At 53.6% G+C, this 21684-nt stretch overlaps 2 protein-coding genes and 1 long non-coding RNA gene across 7 annotated transcripts; 2 read left to right on the top strand and 1 right to left on the bottom strand.

Moving 5' to 3' along the window:
• The first annotated feature begins 362 nt into the window (after positions 1-362).
• On the top strand, positions 363-16259 carry Hmgcl (3-hydroxy-3-methylglutaryl-CoA lyase). Of its 2 annotated transcripts, none has more exons than XM_005317597.4 (9): positions 363-514; positions 2352-2435; positions 3254-3361; positions 4027-4122; positions 6906-7054; positions 9770-9833; positions 11162-11350; positions 14240-14365; positions 15590-16259. In XM_005317597.4, the coding sequence occupies exons 1-9, from the start codon at positions 455-457 to the stop codon at positions 15689-15691; spliced, it is 978 nt and encodes a 325-aa protein (XP_005317654.1). In that variant the 5' UTR covers positions 363-454; the 3' UTR covers positions 15692-16259. The 2 variants fall into 2 exon arrangements, with proteins under 2 accessions (XP_005317654.1, XP_040144041.1); XM_040288107.2 differs by having other exon boundaries at positions 11162-11360.
• Positions 5928-15702, bottom strand: LOC120890668 (uncharacterized). Of its 2 annotated transcripts, none has more exons than XR_005735028.2 (2): positions 15564-15702; positions 5928-12554 (listed from the first exon to the last, which is right to left on the bottom strand). It is a non-coding gene; the product is annotated as an uncharacterized LOC120890668 (long non-coding RNA). The 2 variants fall into 2 exon arrangements; XR_013427583.1 differs by having other exon boundaries at positions 15229-15595.
• A 547-nt stretch (positions 16260-16806) lies between the features above and the next one.
• Positions 16807-21657, top strand: Gale (UDP-galactose-4-epimerase). 3 transcript variants are annotated; one of them, XM_078025596.1, is made up of 11 exons: positions 16807-16870; positions 18963-19088; positions 19194-19309; positions 19394-19507; positions 19790-19966; positions 20221-20334; positions 20423-20489; positions 20580-20665; positions 20768-20845; positions 21032-21146; positions 21261-21657. In XM_078025596.1, the coding sequence occupies exons 2-11, from the start codon at positions 18968-18970 to the stop codon at positions 21317-21319; spliced, it is 1047 nt and encodes a 348-aa protein (XP_077881722.1). In that variant the 5' UTR covers positions 16807-16870; positions 18963-18967; the 3' UTR covers positions 21320-21657. The 3 variants fall into 3 exon arrangements, with proteins under 3 accessions (XP_077881722.1, XP_005317653.2, XP_021589941.2); XM_005317596.5 differs by lacking the exon at positions 16807-16870 and adding an exon at positions 17129-17281; XM_021734266.3 differs by lacking the exon at positions 16807-16870 and adding an exon at positions 17452-17596.
• Positions 21658-21684: the final 27 nt, after the last annotated feature.

Below are 21684 nucleotides of genomic sequence, written 5' to 3'. Positions count from 1 at the left end.
TCTGTCTAGAAAGCTTTAATTGTGTCCTCTTCACCTGGATGGATCTTACTTGCAGTATCCATGGAAGGATGTTTCTCTTTTTGGAGATGACGCCTGCATTTGAGTCCTGACAACTTAATGAAGTTAACACGCGCAAAGAACTCGTAACAGTGAGTGGCACACAGTGACACTGCTGCTCCTTACCTTGGGAGTTAGGATTTACACAGCCACCTCTGTGATTGTCATCATCTCCCCCACACCTCCCAGACTCTAACGAAGCTGGGTTAATGTCTGTGCATCTCTAGTCCCTACAGCCTCCCTTGGCCCGGCAGGAATAAAAACCCAGAGCCTGTGGGTGGAGCCATCGCGGAGCGCCGCACGTCATTCCCGAGGCTCCGCCCCAGGGGCCACGCCCACCTGGCGGCGGCGATCACGTGGTGCCCAGCTGGGAGGCGGAGGGGGAAGCGGAGGCGCGATGGCGACACTGAGGAAGGCGCTACCGCGGCGACTGGCGCGCTTGGCGTCCCTCCGGGCTGTAAGTGCCCCGGGCCCGGTCGGGTCGCGGCTCGGTCCCTGAGCGGCGAAGCGGGACAGCCCTTCCGGCTGGGATCCGGAGGGCCGTGGAGCCTCGGACCTTGCCTGTCGCCCAGATCTGCCCAGGGGTGTGGGGAAACCGAGGCCCGGAGCGGAACAGCGGCTGAGGGCTCGGTCGTGGAGACCCGCGAGGCCGTCCTGGGCGTCCTGTGCCCGGCCCTCGGCCCTCGCCGGTGTCCCTGGCTCCTTTCTTATTTTAGTTGAGCTTCAGACCGCTCCATGTCCTCTAGTGCAAAACACCCTGCCAGGTCACCTCGCCCACTCGCCTCTTTTCCAGCTCTTGTTGCTTTAGGGACAGTTAGGGGGAACCTGGGTGGCCCAGGGCCAGCTGTGCTTCCCTTGCGTTGTACTTTGGGTCTGTTCGATCCGTGTTTTGGGCTCTCTCCCGCGCTCAGTGGAGGTGCCCACGCCTCTGCCACTTGCTAAGCTGAGTGATACAGTTATTTACTCATTTCAAACTCACTTTTCTCATCTATAACACGAAAGTCATTACCTTAGGATCGTTCAGGAAATTAGAGAAAATGTAGGCAAAGCGTTGGACATTATTCTGGCACTTAGTAAGCCTTCAGTGGGAGTCTTTTTACCTTAGTTTAGAAGGAGTTCTATCAACAATGGCGGAGAGTATACTCAACAAACCACTTTTATGTCTTTAGCCACCCACCTCCACCAGTTGCTCATAAGTAAAATGGAAATGGGCATTTCAACTTGGGAGGTTAAGAAAAGCAAATGAGATGGTGGGAAACAATGAGCTTTGAAGCAAAAACAAAAACCTGGTGAAATGACACGTTAATCCAATGACTAGCATGGATTTAGTATCAGATCCAGACCTAGTTCAAGTTCAAGCTCTGTCACTTTTTTTAAAATATTTATTTTTTAGTTATAGGTGTACACAATATTTTTATTTTATTTTTGTGTGGTGCTGAGGATCAAACCCAGTGCCCCATGCATGCTAGGCAAGCGCTCCACCTCTGAGCCACAACCCCAGCCCCTCTGTCACTTTTTATTTATGCAATTTTGGTAATGTTTCTGAGGCTGTTACTTCCTCACTGGAGTGAGAAAAGTGATGGTCCCAGTCTTGAGATACTACTGCCTGTAGCTTGGCCCTGGGCACTAGTGTTTTCTGTTGATATTGATGTAGATACACCATAGCTCAGGTTACTGTGGCACAGTTCATGTGGTTGGAGAGAATCGTCTCAGCAGAACTTTCTAGAAAGAAGGGACTGGATGTTTAACCAGACTATGGTAGAGGCCACTGTGGCTTCGGAGTTCAGAGCTTGTACTCTAGAACCACACTGCCAGGTTCATAATACTGCTCTATGACCAGCTAACCTTGTGACCTGGGGAAAGTTACTTAATCACTTTGGGCCTCAGATTTCTCACAGCAAAATGAAGATTAGACAGTCCTTACCTAATAAGATTGTTGACAGGGCTGGGCAGAGTGGTGAATGCTAATAATCCCAGCAGCTCAGGAGGCTGAGGCAAAAGGATCTCAAGTTCAGAGCCAGCCTCAGCAAAAGTGAGGCCCTGAGCAACTGAGTGAGACCCTGTTTCTAAATAAAATATAAAAGGGGCTGGGGATGTGGCTCAGTGGTTAAACACCCCTGGGTTCAGGCCCTGGTGCAAAAAAAAAAAAAAAATTCTTTTTGTTCTTAATTCTAAAAAAGACCAAATGTGAATTAAACAGTAAAAAAATACAGATTCTCATCTCAGTATTAGTGAAGCAGGAGCCATAGTGAAATGTGACAATGTCTTCCTTTCTTTTCCCCTTTTAAACCAAGGTCAGTACCTCATCTATGGGCACTTTCCCAAAGCGGGTGAAAATTGTGGAAGTTGGTCCCCGAGATGGACTGCAAAATGAAAAGGTAAAGGTGGAAATAACCCAGAAAAGGTTTTTCAAGTGTCTGCTTTGAGTATTCCATATGGCAGGAAGGTTGGGTCACATATATTATGAACTATTCAAAAATGGAGTATTATGAAGTTGTTAATATAGGAGCATATTAAGTGACTCAAAGGTGTAAATGTGTGTGTGTTTTATATTTTTATGTAATAAACAAGTTTATATATGTGTGGGAGCATTTATCTAGAAAATATTGTATACCCATACTGTTCCATAGAACTTTCTGTGAAAATTAAAGTGTTCTAAACCTGAATATCCTAGATGTCAATGTAGTAAACACGTGACACATGTGACTCTGGACAACTAGATGTACAGGGAGAAAGGAAGAGGCGACAGGCTGAGCACTGGAGGATGAATCCATGCCAGCCGCGAACTGGAGAGGGGAGGGTGTGATACTTGGGAGCCCCATCCCATAGGACCCAGAGGGTTAGTCACCTGCCCTGTTAGGGTGTGGCACCTGCTCTCAATCTGTTTATGACGGGGTCATAACCGAACACACATTCAGTACAGGAAAAATTTGTATGGCAGGAGGGTTCTGTTTCCTTGTGAATACTAACTCCTTTTTAGTGAGAAGCTGTTTGCACCGCAAGACACTCTGTGGAACTTGGAGACGGCCTCGTACTGCCTCTTGACGAGGATGCACGTGCATCTGTGTTAGTGTTTGGAAGTGGAGATGTTGAAGTGTTTGCTGGAGCAAAAGCTTCAGACGAGTGGGCATCGCTTGCTGAGGCCAGTTCCTTAGCAGCTTTACTCACTGTCCTCTGCTATCTCTCTCTGATCTAGAATATCGTTCCTACTCCAGTGAAAATCAAGCTGATAGACATGCTCTCGGAAGCAGGACTCCCTGTCGTAGAAGTCACCAGTTTTGTGTCTCCCAAGTGGGTTCCCCAGGTGAGCCCAGCCCTCAGGGAGAGGCTTTTCCAGGCAAGAGGTGGGAGGTTTCGCTTTGCTCTCGAAGTGAGTGGCAGGTGGAAGCATAGGTTTCGCGTCCCTGACTTTGAGAGGTCTCAGGAGATTGCCAGCACTGTGGGGCGACAGAAGGTCAGGCCTGGAAGCCTGGGCTCAGATTCAGACTTGGCTCTGCCCTGACTGCTGGTCACCTCTCTAGGGCTTTTCCTTGTCCAGGTTAGAGATGGTCTCTCAGGTCTCTCTGACTCTTGAAAGTCTAGAATCTTCATGCCTTCCTGTGATTCCTGTGTTTGTAAAAAGGGAAGCCTGGGGACTCTAGATGCACAGAAACAGGCATGCAGGGGAGAAAGACCCTGTTGCAAAGTGAGTGCCAACAGTGGCACGTGGCACTGTCACTGCGGGTTCTGTCTGTGCAAAGCAGGCAGGGTTGGCCATTGGAAGAAATGGGGATATCACACAAACCCAGGCACCTCCTGTCCTTTCAGCAGTCCCATAGATCATAAAAGCATTGGGGAGACAGCTCTGCAGAAGACTGTCACTCCTGCTCCACAAGTTCTAGAAAACAGAGATTAAGCGGTAAAAGGTTCTCTCTGACCTTTGAGCTCTCTGTCTGCTTGGTGATGACTTCATGTCTTCTTTGTCCCTAGATGGCTGACCACACTGAAGTCTTGAAGGGCATTCAGAAGTTTCCTGGCATCAACTACCCAGTCCTGACCCCAAATTTGAAAGGCTTCGAGGCAGCGGTAAGAGGATAGCTAGGTTGGGGGCATTCCTGGAGTGAGATTGATGGCCTTACTCCCTGTCTTTTTTTTTTTTTAATATTTATTTTTTAGTTGTAGTTGGATATAATATCTTCTTTATTTTTTTATTTATTTAATTTATTTATTTTTTAAACCTTTGTTTTATTTATATGTTGTGCTGAGAACCGAACCTAGTGCCTCACACATGCCAGGCAAGTTCGCTGCCGCTGAGCCACAGCCACAGCATTTGTTAGCATTATTTATTTATTTTTATGTGGTTCTGAGAATCGAACCCAGGGTCTCACACGTGCTAGGTAAATGCTCTACTGCTGAGCCACAACCCCAGCTCCCTTACTCCCTGTCCTGACTGTTTGCTTCAGTCCCCTTTCCTGGGATGTCCACCTGGACAGCGTATCTCCAGTGGTGACAATTACCTTCAGCCCCTGCAGCAGTCCCAGCCCTGCCACTCACCATGTTGTGACCGCAGCAAGTTGCTTAGCCTCTCTGAGCCTCACTCTGCCTGTAAACTTGGACTAATGATAGCACCTAAAGTTGTGCTGGTTTGGGGAGACAGGGTGCTCATATATTGCATAGCCAGAGCCTGACATAAGACAGGTGCTTAGTCAATGTTAGCTCTTGTTATTATCCCTTTTAGGGAAAGGTAACCAAGCTCTCCAGAGAGTTTCCATAGTAGTTGCTACATCTGCCAGCATCTTGTCACTTTCCACAGCAGCATCATTGGAGGTGTCCCACATTTATTTTTTTTAATATTTATTTTTTAGTTGTAGATGGACACAATACCTTTATTTTTCATGTGGTGCTGAGGAATGAACCCAGGGCCTCCCAGGTGCTAGGCAAGCGCTCTACTGCCGAGCCACAACCCCAGCCCTGAAAATCACTCTTTTTTTTTTTTTTAATATTTATTTATTTTTTTAGTTATCAGCAGACACAACATCTTTGTTGGTATGTGGTGCTGAGGATCGAACCCGGGCTGCACACATGCCAGACGAGCGTGCTACCGCTTGAGCCACATCCCCAGCCCGAAAATCACTCTTGAAAGAAGGTTTTGTTGTCTAAATGCAGGACATTTATGTGTGAGGCATGGGGTTTGATCCTCAGCACCACATAAAAATAAATAAATATAGGTATTGTGCCCATCTACAATTAAAAAAAATTAAACACTTGAAAGCTCCTGAAGGAGCTGGATGCGATTATGCATACCTGTAATTCCAGTGGCTCAGGAGGCTGAGGCAGCCTCAAACAGCATTGCAAGTTTGAGGCCAGCCTCAGCAATTTAATAAAGTCTTAAACAACTTAGTGAGACCCTAAACAACTTAGTGAAACCCTGTCTCAAAATGAAAAACAGAAAGGAGTGGGGATGTAGCTCAGTGGTAAAGCACCCCTAGGTTCAATCTGCGGTACCAAAAAAAAAATAGAGTGACTTTCAGGGTGGTGACAACAGCACTGGTGACTTCCTTGGGGGATGTCAAAGCTGTTTCTTGGTGTCCCCTCCCCTGAAGTGCTAGGACTGAACCCAGGGCCTTACTTGGTAGTAGGTGCTCTACCACTGAGCTATACTCCCAGCCTTTTTTTAAAAAAATTATCATTTTTTTAGTTACAAATGGACACAATACCTTTATTTATTTTTATGTGGTGCCGAGGACCGAACCCAGTGCCTTACACGTGCAAGACCTGCTCTCTACCACTGAGCCACAACCCCAGCCCCCAGCCTTTTTTTAAAATTGAGTTACAATTCACTGTCTACATTGTCTAGGACTCCTCTAAGAAACTACTGGAAAATGAGAAACTTAAAACAACAGAAATTTATTTCTTCTCTCAAATTCTGGAAGCCAGAAATCCAAAATCAAGGTGTCAGCAGGATTGGCTTCTTCTGAGGGCTCAGAGAAAACCTGTTCCAGGCTTTTCTCTTGGTCCCTGGTGGTGCCAGCGGTCCTGGGCATTGCAGAGCTTGGACATCCATCACTGCAGGGCCTGCCTCCAACTTCACGTGGTCTTTGCTCTGTGTCGTCACACAACCATGTTCTCTTAAGTACCAGTCAGCCGGTTGGAGTGGCACACACCTGTGACCCCAGGGACTTGGGAGATTGAGGCAGGAGGCCAGTCTCAGCAACTTAATGAGGCCCTGCCTCAAAAATAAATAAATAAATAAAAAGGGACAAGAATATAGCATCCCTGGGTTCAGTCCCCAGTACCAAAAAAAGGAAAAAATTATATGAATCCTATTGGATTATCGGTGCACCCAAGCTCTAGGTGCCCTCATCTAATTACATTTGCAATGACTCTGTTTCCAAACAAGATCACATTCTGAGGTACGGGGAGTTTTTGGTTTGGTTTGTTTTTTTTTTGAGAGAGGGTTTACTGGGGATTGAACTCAGGGGCACTCAACCACATCCCCAGCCCTATTCTGAATTTATTTATTTAGAGACAGGATCTCACTGAGTTGTTTAGCACCTCATTAAGTTGCTGAGGTTGGCTTTGAACTCATGATCCTCCTGCCTCAGTCTCCTGAGCCACTGGAATTACAGGCATGCGCCACTGTATCCAGCCCAACATTTCTTTTTTTGTGGTGCTGGGGATCGAACCAGTGTGGCGAGCACTCTGTCAACCGAGCTATATCCCTAGCCCCCAACGTATCTTTTTGAGGGGACACAATTCAACCTATGACATTCACATACCATAAAATTTACCGTAAGATAAGATTTTGCCACTCTGTCAGTGTTTCGTGAAGAGGAAAATGCTGAAGAAATTCACCTGGATTTTGGCAGGTGGCTGCAGGCGCCAAGGAAGTGAGCGTCTTTGGGGCCGCCTCAGAGCTCTTCACCAGGAAGAACATCAACTGCTCCATAGACGAGAGCTTCCAGCGCATGGACGTGATCTTGAAGGCAGCTCAGGCCACCAATATTCCAGTGCGGGGGTGAGTCGGGACACATTGCTGTCTTTTCTCCCTGCCATCTGGAGTGAAGCTAGGCTCTCCTCCAGCCATTCTCCCGACCACAAGCTCCTGGTCCTGGGTCGGGGCAGCTCAAGCACCACATTGAGGCATCTTTTCCCAAGAGAATAAATATGGTCAGAAGAATCCTGGCAAGTATTTCTCTCAAACCTAAATTTAGGTCAGTTCAGTAGATGTATCCAGCAGGCCAGGGCATTAAAAGGGGTTTGCGGACGACAGCATGGTCCTGGCTTCTCCGCCAGCTCTTTGCCCATCCCTGAAGAATCCTCAAGGCCTCTAAGTTTCCCAGGTGGCACCTCTAATCGTTGGAAGCCATTCATTGCAGGTGTAATGTCTAATTGAAACTTAGCAATAGCCCAGTGGGAACAGCCATGCCCACCTTACCGATGACAGGAACAAGGCTCAGGAAGGATGGGCAGTCTACTGTGAGGTCACACAGCAGCCCACATTGAGCCTGAAATTATCAATCCAGCAACCGTTTATTATACCTCCTAATATGTAGAACACTTTGCTCCATTCTAAAGGTCTCAAAGGCATCTCGGCCCCAACAGGGAGGGTGGGAATAGAAAGTGTCAACACTCACTGTGTACCATTCAGAGGTACACATCTGATCACATGGCTTCTGATGAAAAACTTTCCATGCCAGTTGCCAGTGGTGCACAGCTGTAATCCTAGCAACTCAGGAGGCTGAGGCAGGAGGATCACAAGTTCAAAGCCAGCCTTAGCAATTTAGCAAAGCCCTAAGCAACTTTGTGAGACCCTATCTCAAAAAAAAAAAAAAAAGCTGGGGGTGGGGGGAAGTGATAGGGATGTGGTTAATCACCCCTGGGTTCAATCCCTGGTACCTGAATTAATAAATAAATAATACTTTGAGTGACTGGTTGAGTTCAGACTTTTTTTTTTTCCCCAGTGTTAGGCAATTGTTCTACCACTGAACTACATCCCAGTCCTTTTTAACTTATTTGAGACATGGTCTTGCCAAATTTCCCAGGCTGGCCTTGAACTTGCTATTATCCTGCCTCAGCCAACCCCCAACCCCAGTAGCTGGGATATCAGGCATGGGCCTTTGCGCCTGGCTGAGTTCAGACTTCAGTGTGGTTTAAGGACCCGCCTGGTTCGGCCCTGCCACTCTGCAGCCTTATTGTTCACCACTTCTTTCTGGCCCTAGTCTTCTGTGCACCATCTCCATTCCACCTGGGACTTCTTCCCATCTGCCACTCTACACTCTCCGCCTCTGGGCCTTTGCATAGACTCAGAACACTCTTTTGCGTACTTTTCGAGGCCTGACTCCTATTCTAGTCATCTGTGGATGCCAGGTTCTCTGAGAAGCTTTTCCTGACCTTCACTGGGAATCAGTGGCCATCCTCTAGGTCCCACAGTACCCTGGATGTCCTGCAACCTAGCGTTAAACTGCTTATGAATCCTGTGCTGCCCCGTCCCATGGACTGTGCTCTCTGCTAGGACAAGCCATGTCTCCCTCAGTCCCTGCCCTGCCCTGCCCTCACAGCACAGGCCTGGCACAAGATGGCACTCAGTAACCGACAGGTGGATGGATGGCAAGGACGCAGGGCCTCAGTCACATTGCCTGACTCCCGGCCTGTGCTCTTCTTAGTGGCTCTTTTAACATTTCCTTGCTCAGCAGTATTTGGAGAAGAAGTGGGAGAATTAAAATGGAAAAGTGAAAGATCTTGGAGCCTGAAATTATCAATCCAGCAACCGTTTATTATACCTCCTAATATGAAGAACACTTTGCTGCATTCTAAAGGTCTCAAAGGCATCTGGGCCCCAACAGGGAGGGTGGGAATGGAAAGTGTCAACACCCAAAACCGAGCTCCTCAGACAGCCTGCAGGACCCAAGACGCCCGTGCCCGTCTCCAACCTCGTCTCCACCACCTGTGCCCCTTCTCTCTGCCTCCGCTGTTCTGTTTTCATCCTGCTGGCTCCTGTCTCTAGAATGTTCTTCCCACAGACCCTCCCCTTCTCTCAGCTCCAACGTCCTAGCCTTGAGGAGGTCCTCCTGGGCCACCCTTGCCAATATTGGCCTCCTCTAGTGGCTCCTGTCGCACTTCCTGTTTCCGTCTTAGCGCGGTGCTTCCTGAGGCTCTGTGCCACTTATTTGATTGCTGTTCTGTTGGCTCTCGCCGTCCTGAAACAAGCTCCAGGGGTGTGAGGACCTCGGGGGTCTCGCTCATGTGCCTGACACATGGTAGTCACCTCAGTAGAATAAATGAATGAAGGAAGGAGGCGACACACTGGAGCAGCTAATCCCTTGCCCCTGAGGCCAGCCCAGCTCCTGCTCTGGCCTTTAGTTCATCCGGTCCTGGTCTCCTGAGTACTGGCCCAGCAACTTTGGCACATGGTTCTGCTTTTCCACCCCTCCAAACACCAAGGGGCTGCTCAGTGCCCTCTGGCTCCTCCTCCTCCCCCCACTGTAGATCCTCAGCCACTTCTGCCCCTGCAGAAGCCCCTGCAAGTTCCCAGCCCTCCCACAGCGGCTCCCTACTGCCCCCTCCTGGCACTAGGCCACGCTCCTTCCCTCCACTCCGCCTCTGGATCAGTCTTCCACCCAGACAGGTTTTGATTATAGGCCAGGGATGAGTGTCACACAGCCATCCACCTCTGCCCTGCTGGCTGAAGAGCTCAGGGGCACTGATGGCCTTCTCCCCCTGTCTTCCACAGGTACGTCTCCTGTGTGCTTGGATGCCCCTACGAAGGGAAGATCCCCCCGGCTAAAGTAGCTGAGGTGTGTGTGGCGGGGGGGTTTGGGGAGGGTTGCCCACCTCACCTGTCCCTGAGCACATGGATGCCCCTTGCCACCCTTTGCTGCTAGGTCCCTGCCTTCCTTCATTCACCCGGCTGCCACACCTACCCACTGCAGTCGCGGCCTGTCCCTGCTCCCTGGAGCCCTCTAGCGGCGCCCCTGCCCAGCCTGAAGCCTTCAGGTTCCGTCCAGTCAGTGGACAGGTGATTGTTGAGGTGACAGCTTGGGGGGGCTCACAGGAGTCCCTAGTTTCCTTGTAGTAGGGGAGAGGCCACACCCTGACGTCCTCTGAATAGTAACCAAGAGGAGGACTGGGGTGGGAATGGAATTTGAGCAGCCCAAGAGCTTACGTCATTTCAGCCACAAAATTCCTCTGCAGGTTTGTTATTTTTCCATTTTTCAGTTGAGGGAACAGACTAAAGGACTTGCCACCCAGGTGGTGAAATCAGGTCTCAGACATTTTGTCTTCCTACAAGCCCCTGTTCTTGTCCCATACCACGTGACATCCAGAGAGGAGGAGGTAACAGTGGCCGCTTCTCATTGACAGTGGCCTCTGGGGCCCCTGCTTTAGCCTCCCCCTGCCTCTGGCCTTCACTGTAGCCCCACAGAGAGCCATCACCTATGAAGCTGAGAAGAGTCAAGCCCTGGCCAGGGCACACAACTAGTGAGCAGGGAATGAGGAGTTCATCAGGCATCATGTGACTCCAGAGGCCTGCTGCACCCCCGGCCCTCCAGCCACAGCTCCTGTCTCCCTGTGTGCACCAGGTGCAGGGAGAGGGGGAGGGTATCTTTACCTAGCAATCACTGGTGAGCATCACCTGTCTCTTGCCCCACCACACCCTTCCTCACCCTGTCCTCAAGAGAGGCAGGTGCCATCCAGCTTTGCAGCCTCTTTAGGGGTTCGCATATGGGCTTCGCAAAAGTTAAATAGTTGTGTATTTCCTGGAAGATCTATAACTAGTGTCGCAGACCCAGGTTCCCACAGATCTTACTACCGAGGATAAAACTACACGAATCGGTTTTCCTGAGTCCAGCATCTAGGTCTGACATGGTGAGAAGAACTCAAGTGGGAGGAAATCGCAGGGGGGGAGGCCCTGCTCCTAGAGCCTCAGCTCTGGAGCCTCAGCCTCCTGGTCAGCAGCCCACGGCTCGCCATGCCCACTGGAAGTTGTCAGGAGCTTAGGACCCAGTAGAGAATTAGTGCCTGGCCATGGAGGTGACCTGTCTGCACAAAGGATCCCTGTTCCCAAGCCCTGGGCCCCCTGGCTGGTGGGACTTGGGGTCCTCCATATGCCTGCTTGCTTCCCCAGGTTGCCAAGAAGTTGTACTCAATGGGCTGCTATGAGATCTCCCTGGGGGACACAATCGGCGTGGGCACCCCAGGGATCATGAAAGACATGCTGTCTGCCGTCATGCACGAGGTACCTGTGGCTGCCCTGGCTGTCCACTGCCATGACACCTATGGCCAGGCCCTGGCCAACACCTTGATGGCCCTGCAGGTAATCAAAGGCAGGTACCCATTCTCCCAGAGGGCATGGGGAGGACTGTTTGGTTTCATTTATTCTTTCAGCAAACAACCACTGAGGCCAGAGTGCCAGGTCCAGCGCTTGCAGTGGTGAGCAAAGACAGTGCCCCCGCCCTGAAAGTGCCCACATGTGCGTATTGAGGAGACAGTCGAGGGAGTTACGACACAACCCTGCTGCATTATGACAGAGGCCAGGAAGGGAGCGCAGGGCGCAGAAGCCAAGAGGACCCCTGGCCCAGCTGAGGAAGTCGGATTTGGCGAGGCCTGAGAAGGCCCGAAGGACATGAGGAATTAAGCAATTTAATAAAGAGAAGAGGAACAGCCACCAGGGAGAGCTGCCCTGAAAGACTAAAGTAGGGTTCAGGAGGACTCGCGTGTCCTGGCCCTGTGGCAGCCCGGGTATTGAGCTGGGGGAGCAGCTAAAGGGACAGGCAGAGGCTTTTCAGAGGAGTGGGGAGTTCCCCAGAAGTTGTACTGGCCTCGGGCTTACCTTCCCTTGAAGATTGCTTTTGGTGGGCTGCTGGGTAGGACTCTCTGCAGGTAGCCCCTAGAAGGAACAATCTCGTGTCTGACACCGGCTGCCTCGCAGTGGCACTGGTCTGCCTGCGTGGTTGGGCAGGAGAAGGTGGTCCCCAACCCTCACCTTTCTGGCGCTCTTGTTACCTCCTGGAGCTTCATGTCTCCAAGCCAGATGATTCTCTTACTTTCTGGGCCTGTTTCCCCAGAATCCTGGTTGTCAAGGTTGAGGCTTGGCTCTGGGGTCCCCTCCAGTTCCCAGCTTGGTGGGACCTCCTGTCTTGGGCCCTTGGGCTCTTCTGAAGCCCATGAGTTGCCTGGCAGGGCAGGTGAGGAAGAATGGCTTCTTCTCAACATCTGCCAGGCCAGGAAAAGGGACTTCTGAACCAGTGTGGAAGGTCTGCGGCAAAACGTCATCCTGACCATGCTCAGGATACTCCTGCTTTTCTGGCCTTCTGTTTCTTGGTATCTGATGTCCTCAGAGTCACCTTTTGCAGATTTCTCTGGGAAATCAGCTGAGCATGAAGACCTATGGTAACTTCCTCCACCTTCCTCCATCCACTACTTCAGTGTTCGTGCCTTCTGTGCTCCGGGCGCTCTGTGAAGCGCTGACTGGACAACAGGAATGGACTCCCGGTTTCTGCCTTCTCAGAGCTCCTGTCCTAGGGGGAAGGAGGTGAAAGGTTAGACAGGCAAACAGACAGTACAGCTTCCTCAGCTACTAACACTAAATATGGTGTGAGGCCAGACCCTCTTCTCAGCACTGAGGATTCAGCTGTGAATGAGACAGATAATAAGTAGACAAATAAATATATGGTCAGCCAGGTGTCCATAAATGCCATGGAGAAGAATACAGCAGTCAAGGGAGCACCAGGTGTTTACAGAGAGGCCTCCTTGCCCAGGGCAGCATTGAGGGAGATCTGAGGGGCATCAGGGAGTGAGCCTAGCCATAAAAATACTGGTGTTGAGGGGGTCCCAGTTCAGGAACATAGGTTAAAGACACGGGGGGGGTACACTTTCTGTCCAGGAACATGGAGGCACAGGGGAGCAGTGTGACAGTGGGGAGAGGGGAGAGGAAGCCAGGTGAGGGCCTTGTCGGGCCCTTTCTGACTGACCTGAGAAGCTAAGGAGTGCGAGGGACGTGAACTGACTGTACAGAGGGTGGTAGAAGCAGGAGATGCCAGTTGGGAGCCTGCAGTCAGGTAGGTGGAAACTTCTGGCAGCAAACCTGGAAGGAGCAGGTGGTGGCAGTGGTGAGGCCTCCCCAGGCTCCAGTGGAGAGGCCATGCTGGGCAAGCCTCGGGCCTGGGTGTAGACAGTTGGAGACTTCAGCAGAGAGGCGAAGCTCTCTGAGGGCCATGCAGTGAGGGCTCCATCCTTTAGAGGCCAGAGATGAGGAAGAGCCAGCAAAAACAGCACCTCAGGAGAGGCCAGAGGTGCTGGAGGAAACCAGGGGCTGAGACTTGACCTGTGACTTTAGCTACATGAAGGACTCCAGTGACCAGAGACCTTCACTGGACCTGTTTCCACGGGAAGAGCTGGGGGCAAGGACGGCAAAACCCATTTCAGAGGGGAATGGCTGGAGACAATAAGCAGGGACAGCTCTTTTGAGGCACTTTGCTTCTTTGCTTCTTTTTTTAGTCGTCAGTGGATCTTCACTTATTTATATGCGTGCTGAGGATGAACCCTCTTCCTTACTCCTAAGCAACCCTGTACCACGACCCCAGCTTGAGGCACTTTGCTTTGAAGGGAACAAAAGAAATAGGTTGGGTTGGGAGGAGGTCTGCAGAGAGAGGGGCAGGTTGCAGAAGCCGAGGGAAGGGCTACTTGGGCGGGCTTGGGCTGGCTGGAGTGGGCCTCTGGAGGTGGAGGGATGGGCTTGGTCTGGAGCTCAGTGTCTCTTCTGATGGCAGGTTTCCCAAGTGACTAGGAAGCGGCTGGGAGTGAGGTGGGGGACGGGTGGGGGAGGTGTGAGAAGGGAGAAGAAAAGGAGCAGAGGGGGAAGCAGCTGACCTGGGGCACTGGGGCAGGTCTGAAATCTCCACAGCGGGAAGGGGAGGTTGGGAGGGCCTCTCTGAGGAGGTGGCTCTTAGGCTGAGACCTACAGGCTAAGAAGGATGACGGTGAAAGGGAGCAGAAAGACTCCTGGAGAGGAAAGTCAGGGAAGACAGACTCACATTGTCCCAGGAACTGAATGAAGCCTTTCAGTGGGATTGTCACTAACGCAATCAGACGCCAAAGGAAAGAATGACAGAATTTCAGGCAACAAGCACTGAGGGGCTTGCCAGGGCAGCGTGGTGGGCTCTGGTGCCCAGAGGCGGTCATGTTTCCCCATCCTTGTTTCCAGATGGGTGTGAGTGTCGTGGACTCTTCCGTGGCAGGACTTGGAGGCTGTCCCTATGCACAGGGGGCATCAGGGAACTTGGCCACTGAGGACCTGGTCTACATGCTAACTGGCTTGGGCATTCACACGGTAAGCCTCCCTGCCCCCGAGTGGCAGCCTCTCTGAACTGACGGGGCTCTGCCTGAACCCCAGGACAGAAGCCAGTGGGGGTTGTGGGGTTAAGAAGGCAAAGGGGCCAGGGATTAGGGGTACCTTTGTTCTGTTTCTGAGGTAGCAGAGTGTGGTGAGGCCACCAGCAGGGCCACAAGAAAGCTAGGGGCTCAGAATGTCCTCCACTGTTCTGTTCTGAGACCCTAAGGAACAGGGAGAGCCCTGAAGGGGTGAGGATCCTGGCCTGAACAGAGTCAGCTGTTTAGTTCTCTGTAAAAGGAGGGCAGTAGAATAAGCCCCCAGGGCTCTGCCAAGGCTGTAAGGGCCCTTGGTGTTGGTCTGGGTGCCATATAACCTCCGCTTTGAAATCTGATGAATTTTTAAAACCAGCCCTGCCCCTCACAGGCTGATGTAATTCTTTCATCTCTCTAAATCTGAGAAATGGGCTGTTGTGAGGATTAAGAAAATGTGTGGAGCGCCCACACCTGTAATCCCGTAGCTGGGGAGGCTGAGGCAGGAGGATTGCAAATTCAAAGCCAGCCTCCTGAACGTATTGAGATGCTGAGCAACTTAGCAAGACCCTGTCTCTAAATAAAATATAAAAAGGGCTGGGGATGTGGTTCAGTGGTTAAGCACCACTAGGTTTAATCCCCAGCACCAGAAAAAAAGAAAATGTTCACCTGGGAGTGCAGCCTGCTTAGCCTGTGTGAGGCCTGCGTTCCCCCGCACCCCCCAGCACTGGTGTGTGTGGGGGAAACCAAGTAGAATGCTGAGCATGAGCTGAGCTCACGGTACACATCAGCAAATGAGAGCAACTGTGGGCCAGGTGTCGTGGCACACACCTGTGTTCCAGCCACTCTAGGACTGAAGCAGGATTTCAAGTTAGAAAGAAAAAAAAAGAGTCCTGTCGGCTGGCATTCGTTCCTGCCCCTCCGCCTCACAGCCCGCACTTCAATACACTAGGCAGGCCCTGGGCCAGGCCCTGGAGATGGAGACAGCAAAGCTGATGAGGTCCCTCTCCTGATGGTGGCACCACAAGCCATTGTGAGGGACAGTCCCAGGGATGACCCCAGATGGCAGCCCACATCAGGAAGGAGCCTGTTTGCCGTCACCTCTCCCTTGCAGCATCACAGTCTCTAGTCTGCTGTTCCCCTGGGTCCTGAGGGCCTTGACTTACTGTATCCTCTGATTTGTTTCTCGAAGGGTGTGAACCTTCAGAAGCTCCTGGAAGCTGGAGACTTTATCTGTCAAGTCCTGAACAGAAAAACCAGTTCCAAAGTGGCACAGGCTAGCTGTAAACTCTGAGCCCCTGGGCCTCACCCGGGAACTGTATGGGAGTAGGAGCAGGCATGGATGATTCCTGAGCGGGGGAAATGAACAAGAGAATGAAATTAAAGGAGCAGGGCTTCCCAGCCAGCTCTGCACGTAGGTCCCTGGCAGACGGGAAGTGAGGGCCAGGGGACTTGCTTGGCCTCAGCCCTCCCTGCCAGACCTAAGTAGGAGTGAGTGGCCTTGGGAATGAACGGCTCCCTTCACTGTGGACCCAGTGGCCCATGAGTCAAGTGCCTGAGGTCACTTGGGAACCTATTTGGGATGATCCGTAAGTCTCATTCTGGGTGCAGTTGCCCTCATTCTGGGTGCAGTTGCCAGCTGTGTAACCACATGCTCCATCCAGCCTGGCCTCCAGGCCACTGCTTTCTGCCTTCTTAAAGCAAGGGGTGGGGAGTTTTCTCAGGCTGGCAGAGGACTTTTGCAGAGAAATGAGGGCCGAGCTTCTGTGGTGGCCATCTGCTGAGTCCATCATCTCTGGAAAATCTCCACTCTGTGATTTTTTGAAAAGAGGTTATGTAATTAAAGGCTTAATTTTCCAATATTCGTTTGTGCTGCTCTGTGTGTTTATGAGCGGAGGAATTCATCTCTTCCCAACGCTGCACTCTGCAGGGGGCGGGATGAAACTTTCAACTTGTTTATTATCTCAGGATTCCCTTCATTACCCCACCTGAGCCGGCTGTGGCCTGAAAAACGGACTTCGGGCACATTTCCTGGCACCGCAGGGGCTGTTTTCCGAGGGTGTGTCTTTGTGCCCCGGGCTGCTGGGCGAGCTCCCCTGAGGGCAGGAGGCCACTGGGGCCTGGCCAGGCTCTCAGGCCGGAGGCAGTCTAGGAGCACTAAGCTCAGGCTCTGCGGGCAGGCCCAGGGACATCGTGGGGTGGGGACAGCTGTGCACTTGTGCATTTATCGCTTCTTTGTTCGGGTGTCCTCGTTATGTCACGTCATATATATATAATAGTTTTAATCGCCAGTGGACGAGGGTCCTACACGGAGCCCCGCCCGCCCCGTCTCCGCACCCGCTTCCCGAGTCCGGCCTTTGGTTTTAAACTCTAGCAACCTCTCCAAGCCCCACCCGGGGGGCGGGGGCGGGCAGCCGCCGGGCCGTGGGGCGCCGAGACTCCGGCGGCAGCTTTGGGCTCCTCCCGCTCCTGGGTTGGTTTCCAAATCCCAACCGGACGTCCCGGAACCACAGCCGGGGAGGCGCCGCCGTCCCCGAGTCGGGCGTTTCATGCAAGACCTGAGGGGACCTGGGAGGGTGGGAACCCCGCTCCAGGCGCTGCTGCCAGGGCGCCGGGCGGCCGCTGGTCGCACGCCCCCGCCGGGTCACGGCGTGGTGCCGCCCACTTCCGCCCTCCCTTGAAAAGCTCCGAGCAGGCGCTGAAAGTTTCACAGGCCTTTTGTCCTCCCGGAGTCTCCGTAGCGTCCGTAGCCCAAGTGACACGTTTCCTTGGGGGCGTGGACAGGGCGGGGTCCGGGTGGGCTGAGAGCTCTTAAAGGGACCGCCGCGCGGTGCGCGGGAGGTGGCGCCGCTGGAGCCAGCGCGGGGCGCGGGAGCCCCTGCAGGTTTGCGGGGCGGCATTAAAGGGCCGGGCGGTCGGCAGGGAGCAGGGGAGTTCCATGGTGGCTTGATCCGCGTTCCGGGAAGACTCTCCCCGGGGCGGGCGGGGCGGGCCCGCCCCTTCTGCTCGCCTTTCCCGCGGCGGTGGCCGGGCGACTCGGGTTCATTCATTCCCGACCCGGACTCCTAACTGGGCCCCTTCTGAGCCACGGCCCAAAAGTTTAGCCCGAGACTCCGCTGCCCTTGGGCGCTCACAGCCCAGCGCCTCCTCCCCTCCATTATACAGACTGGGAAAACTGAGGAAGCGACAGCTGACCAAGGTCATCCCGCGGGACGGGGGCGAGACCGGCCTCAGGCAGCCTTCCTGCCCCCCAGGGCCTCTGCGTGACCACTTTCGGGGGCCCCGCATTGGGAGTGCGGCTCGTCGCCGGGGCAGAGTCCAGAGGGGAAATGGGCGGGCAGCTGGGGAGAAGGGCCGGGCTGCGAGCCTGGAGATGCGAATTCCAGCCCGGGTGTCACTAGGGTGAGACCGTAGGCTCGGTACTCCCCCTCTCTCACTAGTAGGTTTCTCTGTAAAGTGCCAGTCATAACACCTGCCTCGGCAGGATGCGGGGAGAATTCAGGAAAATAACGCAGAAGTGCCTGGTACCGAGCCTGGCACACAGCGGGCGCTGTCAAGTGGGTGGGAGCTCGATGAGCCCAGAGGGGTTCCAGGCAGCCTGGAGGAAGGCGGCAGCGGGCCAGGTCGCGGGAATGAAAGGCCTTAGTGTCTGGGGCTTCCTCCGGCCCCTCCCCCTCCGCCTGCAGTTTGTTCAGGGCGGGGATGCACACCTGGCAGTGGGTACTGGGCCAAGTCCACGTCTACACTGGCCCACCCAGGACTGCCTAAAGTTGGGCAGGATCTGCAGCTCAAGCCTGGAGTGACTGGGCTGACCCTGGCAGGGCTGAGGCTGAGCCAGCCTGGCTCTACCCAGGGGTGGGGCTGGGTGGGGTGGAGCCCACTCCAGGACTGAAGGTGCTGCTGCCCAAACCGGGCTTAGTCTTCCTGGTAAAGGATCCCACCTTTAAGGTCATCTGATATATTTCCTGTTTCCTCCCAGCTGATCCTTGAGGAAAGGATAGGGAAGGGGCTGCTTAGAGCAGGAGGTATTAGTTACAAAGCAGTCAGTTGACACTTAGCTGTGGCAGAGGCACAGGAGGCCTGAGTCTGAATGGACAGAACTACCTGCCTGGGATCCTGGATTCCAGTCCTGCTGCCATATTCTCTTCTGCCCAGCACTGTCCTGTCCTCAGACATTGAAGAGGAAAGTGTGGACCCTCAGAGTTATGGATCAATTGGAACTAGAAAATATGGTAGCCTTGGGTCTGTCTCCCTCCTCCTGTACCATGTGGCATGCCTTTAAAGTCACCTCATTGGACCCTCCCTACCCCATGCTGTAGGTACAACCATTAACTCTGTCCTCTAGAGATGAAAACTGCCACCAAGAGGGGTAGGTGATCTTAAAAGCCCAAGGTCAGAAAGTGAGAATACCCAGATTTGAACCAGAGTTGACTCCAAAGCTATCCTGTAACTAGGACACACACAGGGCTGCCTCTCCCTAAGGTTAGCCAGAGGCCAGTTCCTGTTGAAGAGGCAGGAACTGAGCAAGCAGCTTCAGCCACCTGAGACTTTGTGTCCTGGTCCAGGTGCAATGGCAGAGAAGGTGCTGGTAACTGGTGGTGCCGGCTACATCGGCAGCCACACGGTGCTGGAGCTGCTGGAGGCGGGCTACTCCCCTGTGGTCATCGACAACTTTCATAATGCCATCCGTGGTGAGCATGGGCGGTGGGGCCGAGATTTTGGAGGGATGGAGAAGGGAAATCCTGGGTTCCAGAACCGCATCTCCTGATCTTGATGGCTTCCATGTGCCCCACCAGGAGGGGGCTCCATGCCCGAAAGCCTACGACGGGTACAGGAGTTGACAGGCCACCCTGTGGAGTTTGAGGAGATGGACATCTTGGACCAGGCAGCCCTGCAGCGCCTCTTCAAAAAGGTGGGTGCAGGTGGGAAGGGGGCAGGAGCACTGCCAAAGGCTTGGCCTACAAAGCCACCTCTGACCCTGGCTCTGCCCCTGCAGCACAGCTTTAAGGCTGTCATCCACTTTGCGGGGCTCAAGGCTGTGGGCGAGTCCGTGCAGAAGCCTCTGGATTATTACAGAGTTAACTTGACAGGGACCATCCAGCTTCTGGAGGTAAGGGGTCTAGGGGAGGGACAGAGACCCTAAGAGAGCCCAGAGCCAGGCTGAAGTCTGGCTAGAAGTGCCAGCCCCTGTGGGTAAGGGCCTGTGTGGGAATCAGACAGGCTCAATCTGTGTCATCTTGAACTTGTCTTTTTTCCTCCCATCCTCTGCCCTCCATGCCTTCCCCCTCTGGAAATGAGAGTGCCCATAAGTGCAGCCCTGCCCTTCCAATGTCACAGAAAGAGGGGCCTAATATGGGAGGCACAGGCCACTGACACCTCCCTCCATGGCCAGATCATGAGGGCCCATGGGGTGAAGAACCTGGTGTTCAGCAGCTCAGCCACTGTGTACGGGAACCCCCAGTACCTGCCTCTGGATGAGGCCCACCCCACGGGGGGCTGTACCAACCCCTACGGCAAGTCCAAGTTCTTCATCGAGGAGATGATCCGGGACCTGTGCCGGGCAGACAAGGTGAGGGCCCCTTGCCCAGCCCCAGCTCTGCTCATTGACTGACTTCTCCCTTGAGCCTGAGGATGGGGACCCGAGGACGCCCCATCCTGAGGAGAAGCTGAGGCTCAGAAGCAGCAGTGACTTGCCCTAGGTCACGGCACTGTCCATTTCTAGGGACCACAGAGGACAGCCATAGGTGTAAGGTGGAGGGCTCTGGACTCAGCTGGGACGTGCTGCTGTGTCCCTGTCCCCATCACCTGACTTGTGTCCCGCAGGCCTGGAATGCGGTGCTGCTGCGGTACTTCAATCCCACTGGTGCCCATGCCTCTGGCTGCATTGGCGAGGACCCCCAGGGCATTCCCAACAACCTCATGCCTTATGTCTCCCAGGTAAGGGTAGGGAGTAGGGACAAGAGTGGCCTAGGGGTACCACAGCTGGTGCCAGGCTGGAAAGAGCTGACCTAACCTCTGACCCTAGGTGGCAATCGGGCGACGGGAGGCCCTGAATGTCTTTGGCAATGACTATGACACAGAGGATGGCACAGGTGAGCCTAGGACCAGGTGGACTCAGGAGTAGGAGCCCCTAAGGAGATCCAAGTGGGACGAACTCCCCTCAACCGCCTCCTCCTCTGCAGGCGTCCGGGATTACATCCACGTGGTCGATCTGGCCAAAGGCCACATTGCTGCCCTGAAGAAGCTGAAGGAGCAGTGTGGCTGCCGGGTAGGGAGGAGAAGCCAGGGAGGGACAGCCAGGGAACCCTGGGTAAATGGCCCAGAGGGGTAGAGAGTCCAGCCACTTCCACAAACCCTGTTCTCCTGGCAGATCTACAACCTGGGCACAGGCACTGGCTACTCAGTGCTGCAGATGGTCCAAGCCATGGAGAAGGCCTCAGGGAAGAAGGTGGGTGCCACTCTACCCTGCCCCATCAGCCACAGAAGGCCCGGCCCTTCCCACTCGCCTGCCCAGCGCACACGCCCGTCTCAGCCTGCCTCACACCCGGTGCTAGCTATCTATAAGTGGCTCTGACCAGCAGTGCGTGGGCAAGGCCCAGGGTCAGCTCAGCTAAGTCTGCCTCCTCTCTTGCAGATCCCATACAAGGTGGTGGCACGGCGGGAAGGCGATGTGGCTGCCTGTTATGCCAACCCCAGCTTGGCCCATGAGGAGCTGGGCTGGACAGCGGCCCTGGGGCTGGACAGGATGTGTGAGTGCTGGCCTGACCCAGAAGAAAAGGGGGCTACAAGGAGTGAACCAGGTCTGGGCTCCCATCCTGGACCGCCTTCAGCGCAAGTTCTGATCATCACCTTGTCTGTCCCAGGTGAAGATCTGTGGCGCTGGCAGAAGCAAAATCCTTCAGGCTTTGGTGCACAGACCTGACGACCCTCCCCTACCATGCACCAGAGAAGGAAAAGAGACACAACTGCCTGCTCTACGGCCTCTGGCAGGACCCCAGCACCCCAGACCTCTGGGGCCAAGCCAAGGCTGCCCCTACCTCACACCCAGGCTGGGCCCACTCAGCCCACCAGGCAGGAGCTCCACTGACCAGGAGCTGGGGTCTCTACTGCTGATCTCCTGCAGGGGTCAGGAACTCATCAGGACCACCACCAGCCGGTGAGGAGGCCGGGCTCGGGACCACACCCTCCCAGGCACTGACTTCTACAGCTATGAGGGAGCTTTCCAAAGTATTTTAAATAAAAATGTTTTCTTACACTGGAGCAGCATCTTGCAGATGGTCACTGCAC

The sequence above is a fragment of the Ictidomys tridecemlineatus genome, chromosome 11 (genome assembly GCF_052094955.1).
Source record: "Ictidomys tridecemlineatus isolate mIctTri1 chromosome 11, mIctTri1.hap1, whole genome shotgun sequence".
Lineage (NCBI taxonomy): Eukaryota > Metazoa > Chordata > Mammalia > Rodentia > Sciuridae > Ictidomys > Ictidomys tridecemlineatus.
Note: the sequence above shows the minus strand (reverse complement) of the source record. Positions and strands in the feature narration are given on the sequence as shown.

Coding starts and splice junctions, on each gene's coding strand:
- Gale (XM_078025596.1), top strand. CDS start 18,968: ATGGCAGAGAAGGTGCTGGTAACTGGTGGTGCCGGCTACATCGGCAGC. Junction 19,508..19,789: donor GGACCATCCAGCTTCTGGAG/GTAAGGGGTCTA, acceptor CTCCATGGCCAG/ATCATGAGGGCCCATGGGGT. Junction 20,335..20,422: donor TCATGCCTTATGTCTCCCAG/GTAAGGGTAGGG, acceptor CTCTGACCCTAG/GTGGCAATCGGGCGACGGGA.
- Hmgcl (XM_005317597.4), top strand. CDS start 455: ATGGCGACACTGAGGAAGGCGCTACCGCGGCGACTGGCGCGCTTGGCG. Junction 3,362..4,026: donor CTCCCAAGTGGGTTCCCCAG/GTGAGCCCAGCC, acceptor CTTTGTCCCTAG/ATGGCTGACCACACTGAAGT. Junction 4,123..6,905: donor TGAAAGGCTTCGAGGCAGCG/GTAAGAGGATAG, acceptor GGATTTTGGCAG/GTGGCTGCAGGCGCCAAGGA.